Below are 6,132 nucleotides of genomic sequence, written 5' to 3'. Positions count from 1 at the left end.
TACAAATATTACATAATATAACGAACAGTACGACAAATAAAATGAACGGTACATTATTTGAAAGCGAAAGATACGACAAACTTTAAAAATGACGATTAAAAACCCATGCTATAAATAACAGCATATAGATGCACGGGAGTGTAAACATTCCAGGTCCGCATTTTTCAGGACTATGCAGACAGAAAAAGGACATGATCACCACCAAAACAGTGATGACCATAAGAAAAAATGTATCCATCCACTTTGCCATTTTTGCCGGGGAAGAAGAGAAAATAATTATGAGGTAGAAATTTGGGAAATGAGTGAAATTTGATGTGAGAATTTATGGAAAAAATGAGGGGTATTTATAGAGTGAAAAGAAGGATAGAGACGTTGGGGAATGAAGTGATACTGTACAAAAAAGGAAAATTTGAGTGGTAGTAGGATTTGAAAGAAAGTGTATGGTAGGGTTTGAAAAGAGAGATGTATAGAATAAAGTTAGGATTTGATTTGAGATTTGAAAATAAAGGAAGAGATTTAAAAATAATAATATAGTACAAAAATTAGTGGGAAACAAAACAAATAATAAATTAATTGTTACCAGTACACTCTGAATCCCCGGACTTTGCGCCTGCAAAAATTTAATTCTGTACCAATTACGTCAGTATTATTTATCTGCAAATAAATCTCAAATAAACAGCGTGTGTGAAGTGATAAACAATACTTGGCGTTTGTGTAAGAATAAATTCAAAAGCGAACCAAAATACCGTATAAGAAATATTCTAAAAACCGAGTATTCATAAAATCAGGATATTTATGAAATAAAATCCAAGATTATATGAAACTCCCAATTTTTTTAGACAGAAGTCTGCTGCCTTCTTTCTGAAAAAGATGCGGGCAAATTTTGGGGTATAACAAGTAGCATCGTCAGTAGGAGGGGCAGGAACATCATCAGTAGAAGGGGCAAGAACATCATCAGTAGTAGGGGATTTCCTTGGTGTTTTACTTGGAGCTTTCCTTGGTGTTTTCCTCTAAGCAATCAAAAACATAAACAACAATCAACAAATACTATTAATGTATGCCATAATTAAAAACATAAACAACAATCAACAAATACTATTAATGTATGCCATAATTAAAAACATAAACAACAATCAACATATTAAATTAAGTATTGACCTTTCTCATTAATGCTGCTGGATTTTGTTCTTGACTCTGACATTTTCTTGAGTTATGTCCTATGCTATCACACTTAGTACACCTGTAATTCACACCAGGACTTCCCATTCTAGATCCATTTTCATCATGCTCTATAATCCTAAGTTTTCTTGGTCTTCCCGGACCTTTCTTATATGTGGGTGGAAGCATATCCCCAACTTCAACACTAGGCCACATATCCATTCCATTTGTGGGACTCACACTATTTGAATAACATTTAGTATATGTTTCCCTACTATAACAGCCATCCACAAATGTTTCTGGATCTAATTTCTGATAACTCATAGCAGCTATGGCATGCCTACATGGAATCCCTACAAGTTCCCAAAAACAACAAGTACATGTTTTTTTGCTAAGATCAACAATGAATTGATGACCATCAAATGTGTGGCTAACCTGCCAAACCATGTTTTGACACCAAGTAGGAATCCAATTACCACTCATTACAACTTCCTTGTCCAATCTTTTCCTAGGCATAGGCATGATCTTATGTTTCCATCTATCTAACTTGGTTAAACTAACAGCTACCCTATTCATGAGATAATTCCTAATCCATTCACACATAGTGATGATAGGGTTATCTTTAGCCTACAATATGGTACTATTGAAAGACTCACTAAGGTTATTCATCAGTACATCATATTTTGGATAATAACTAAAAGCATGCTTACACCATAGTTTTATGGGAACACCCACTAGCCATTCCCAAGCCTTTGTATCAAGTAGCCTCAACTCATACATCTTTTTCTCCCAAGCCGGTAGGTATGTTGCTTTTGCTGCTCCCATCATTAGATCCCTTATTGCACTGTCTCCCCCAAATTTCTTTTTGAAGTTGGCATACATATGCCTTAAACATATTCTATGCTCGATTGACTCAAACATCTCTTCAAATACAGCCACTAGTCCCTACGATAATGACAACAAAAATTAAGTAACAATCACATAGACTCAAAAAGAGACTCAATCAATCACATATGCATAAGTAAAGTCATACATTTTGTTGGTCAGATATGAAAACATATTTCTTTTCAAGCCCAATATCTTCCATAAGGAGTTGCATGAACCATCTCCAGCTTTCCTTTGTCTATGTCTCCACAACACCCAATGCTAGAGAAAAGTACTGATCATTTGGATCTCTAGCCATAACAATAAGTAGTTGGCCACCATACTTTATCTTCAAATGACAGCCATCTACACCAATAAATGGTCTGCAACCATGGAGGAACCCCTTCTTACAGCCATCAAAACAAAAGTAGAAACTACCAAACCTTGGTGGAAGTGTTGGAATTGGCCTCTCCACATTGATCTTTGCAGTGTTGCCATCATTTTGTTTCTTAAGCTCTGCAACATAACTATATAACATGGAATATTACTTATATGAGTCAACTTCAATAATTTCTCCAGCTATGTGTTTGGCTCTCCATGCCCTTTCCTTAGAAATCCCAACTGAGTATTTGCTCCTAAGTTCTGCCATTAGATCTGAAACTTTGACCTTGCCATTATGCTGCCTCTTTTCTACAACAACCTTAGACACCCACTTAGAATTTGTTGACTTGTTATTCAAAACCCTAGCACATGTATGGGTCCCCACCCAAGTCTTTAATTGGAAAGTGTGTTTGTCACCAACTGTACTACAAAGGGCTAAAAAAACACATTTACCCCTACATGCAACCCTTACCCTATTACTTTCATTTTTCACAAACGTAATCTCTCTACCATTTAAAATAGACCATTCTCTTATGGCATCCTTAAATTCAACAAGAGAGTTAAACTCCATACCTAGCTTGAACTCATAGTCTTTGTTGAGTAAATCTCCTATAAACTTCTCATACTTAGGCATCTTTTCATTGCCACTAACATCTGGATCAGAACTGCCAAGCTCTTCACTTTCATAATCTCCATCTTGCTCTACCACCTTTGATGAACTAGGTTTGCCTTCCATGACCCTTGCAGGAACACGAAACTTCAGTTTTTTTGGAGACTTTAAAGTTGGTTGATCCTTCCTAGCTCTTAACTTGTACCTTAGCTTCTTACCACCAACTTCAACCCTATTACCTTCATCCAGTTTCTCAACCTCCACAACCATAAATCCTTCGTTGTCATCATTCACTCTTTCTTTCTCGCTGTCCCTAGATCCTATTCCTACAGATTCTTCATCTTCACTCGCTTCATCAACATCAAGTTCAACTATATTCGGAATCTCAGCCCTCTTTGTGTTGTCACCAACAAAATGCTCAAGCCAAATATGTCCCTCAACATTGTTCATAATAGCATGATTTGCAATTGCTGTAACATGAACATCATCAGTGACGTGAAAGAAGTTTTCATCAATACCTTCTATTTTCCTCCACATTTGGATTCCACTACAGTCGAAGCCACATTCGAAAACTAAACTCATAGCTTCGTAGTATGACCAGGTGTCTAAATCTTGCTCACTAACAATAGTTTCAGTTCATCCTCTATAAAAAAACAAAACTATCACGTACAAACTGACCATCATGGTGAAAGCTTAAGTTGAATAGTGTCATTCCTACAAATGAAAAACACATTTTAAGGTTTATGAAAAACGATGTTAGCCTAAGTGAAATTAAAGAATAACGTACCTAACAAAGCTTCAGCAACTTGACAATGGTGGATTCGTTAGCTTGGAAGAGGCGACGAAGAATAAGCTTCAGCGACGAAGAAGAAGCTTCGTGTTTTCTTAATTAGGTTTTCAGGGGGTGAATGAGTGTGATTGTATGCCTTTTGATTTTAATTACATAAAGGAAATAAAGAAATTTACTTAATTGGATTCAATAATAAAAATAATTGGAATAAATTACACCTAAGCATGGGTTATACTAAAAATGCTTACATGGCAATGACAACTTAGCAAATTAAGTAACCAAATTCCCTAAAGGTTTAAAATGTGAGAATCTGCATATTACAGGGATGAAATCTGTGTTTCTTTTTACAAGGTTGTTTTTGAGATTCGCCTCAAATAACAGGGGACAAAAAGATGTTTAACCCTTTGTTTTAATTCCTCCTCGTTTTGCATGTATATTTGGCCCTCGCTAATGAAGTACTTACTCATTTTATATGTTTTTCATTTTTTTAACTGTGACACTTACTATTGTTTATTTAGTTTTATTTGAAGTTAAAAAAAACAAATGAACAAGAAAGAGGCCAATTGTCACGACCCAATGGTCAACCACAAGTACATGCTCATACTTCGACTTTTGCACCCGATATTTTTGGGTGTCATTAAAATATCACTACTCCGACTCTACTCGTAACACTTTGCTCCTCACATATAAAACTGAGGTAAATATATCATTTGATTATGATTTATCAACTTTATAATTATATATATATATATATATATATATATATATATATATATATATATATATATATATATATATATATATATATATATATATAATTCGCTGTAAAATGATTTTTCTATATAAATTAAAAGTTGATAAAAAAAACAAAGAAAGAAGGAGAAAAATAAAATAAAATAAAATTTAATAATTTATTTCTCTTCTATATTAACTTCAACATTTATTTTGATTCTCTGACATTAAAAAAATATTACATTGGTCTCTCGGTTCTTCAAAATATTTAATATTAATCATATTTGTCTAATTAACGAAAAAAAAATTTCAAAAACAATTGTGTAATGGATGAAAAAGATTAACTAATTTATTTTAATAATTAAGGGACTGGTATAATGTATTTTTAGATTAACTTTAAGGTTGAATAAAAAAGATATAGAACCATTAAACTAATATTAATTTGATTTTATTTACATTAAAATTCTATATCATATGTTATCGCAAAAGAAAAATGTGTTACAGAAATTTAGTAGTATAAAAAAAAATTCGAGTAAGGATTTAGGTTATATGCTAGATTCATTGGCATTAATAAGCCTTTCTTGGAGAAATGCCTAAGCATTGGCTTCTCCGATGACACACGACGACTCAGATGGTTGAAAATATTTGAGGTTGAGAGTCGACAATAGTAAGCGGAGGGAGAATGGAGGAAACGGAACGATACATATAAATAACGAAGTTATGTTTCCATTAGAATCATTCATGGAACTGCTGTTTCCATTTTGAAAATGGAGAGCAATCAAATTTTTGAGTTTTAGAAGGAAAAGAAGCTACTCTACTCTATGCCATGGAACTAAAACTTATGGCCTCAATAATTTTATTTCACATTCTCAATTGCTTGTTAGAAAATATGTGTTTCAATCGAGAGGACCGAGGCTGGAATCGTGAATGGAATCACTTTTTTTAAAGTATTTCAAGCACTCCCGAATGTCTTAGAGTTTCGATGCAGGAATACCCAGGATAATTTAGCTTTATCGAGTTTGCGCAAGACCGGCAAAAACTTGAATGCAGCGAAGAACGATCTAGAATTATTCAGAGGATTTTCGGATTTTGTGATCTCATTAACGCCGCGAATAGCCCGATCGCTCCGATGTCGTCTACAAGCCGCTGTCATACCCCAAAATTTACCCGCCTTAATTCTGACATCTAAATTATTTTTTTATTATTATCAAGTTCATTGTAGATATATTATTTCTAACATATTAGATTAATTATTAGATTAATTATTAGAATATATTATTATATTTATTTTCTCATTTAAATATACATTGTTATTTTTCATTATTTACTATTATTATTTTTATTAGTTTTAGGTTTATTAGAAATATGTTTATATTAATTATAGTTATTATTAGGTAGATTTTATATGCTATTATAATGCCCCATTTATTAAGAATTAAATAATAATTGAAAATAAAATAAAAAAATCATGTTGGTCCCAAATATGCTGGAAAACGTGAAAATAGATTGGAGACCAAATTGGGAAGTTTCCACATGATTTGCAAATCAAATCCCTCCATGATGATTACAAGATTCACTTCAATTTGGGCTAACCTAA

The 6,132-nt window shown here is 33.2% G+C and overlaps 1 protein-coding gene across 1 annotated transcript; it reads right to left on the bottom strand.

Moving 5' to 3' along the window:
* Positions 1–1,146: 1,146 nt before the first annotated feature.
* On the bottom strand, positions 1,147–2,245 carry LOC131648214 (uncharacterized). Its single transcript, XM_058917997.1, has 3 exons — positions 2,192–2,245; positions 1,894–2,103; positions 1,147–1,785 (listed from the first exon to the last, which is right to left on the bottom strand). The coding sequence occupies exons 1-3, from the start codon at positions 2,243–2,245 to the stop codon at positions 1,147–1,149; spliced, it is 903 nt and encodes a 300-aa protein (XP_058773980.1).
* Positions 2,246–6,132: the final 3,887 nt, after the last annotated feature.

Source organism: Vicia villosa, linkage group LG1 (assembly GCF_029867415.1).
Source record: "Vicia villosa cultivar HV-30 ecotype Madison, WI linkage group LG1, Vvil1.0, whole genome shotgun sequence".
Lineage (NCBI taxonomy): Eukaryota > Viridiplantae > Streptophyta > Magnoliopsida > Fabales > Fabaceae > Vicia > Vicia villosa.
This window is presented reverse-complemented; position numbering and strand designations above follow the sequence as displayed.

Bases quoted from the DNA above. Each gene is read 5' to 3' on its own strand.
- LOC131648214 (XM_058917997.1), bottom strand. From the start codon at position 2,245: ATGGAAGATATTGGGCTTGAAAAGAAATATGTTTTCATATCTGACCAA. The intron at 2,104-2,191 runs GTATGACTTTAC...TCATTATCGTAG, and splicing joins TCATATCTGACCAACAAAAT to GGACTAGTGGCTGTATTTGA. The intron at 1,786-1,893 runs GTGGGTGTTCCC...ACCATATTGTAG, and splicing joins CAAAGGCTTGGGAATGGCTA to GCTAAAGATAACCCTATCAT.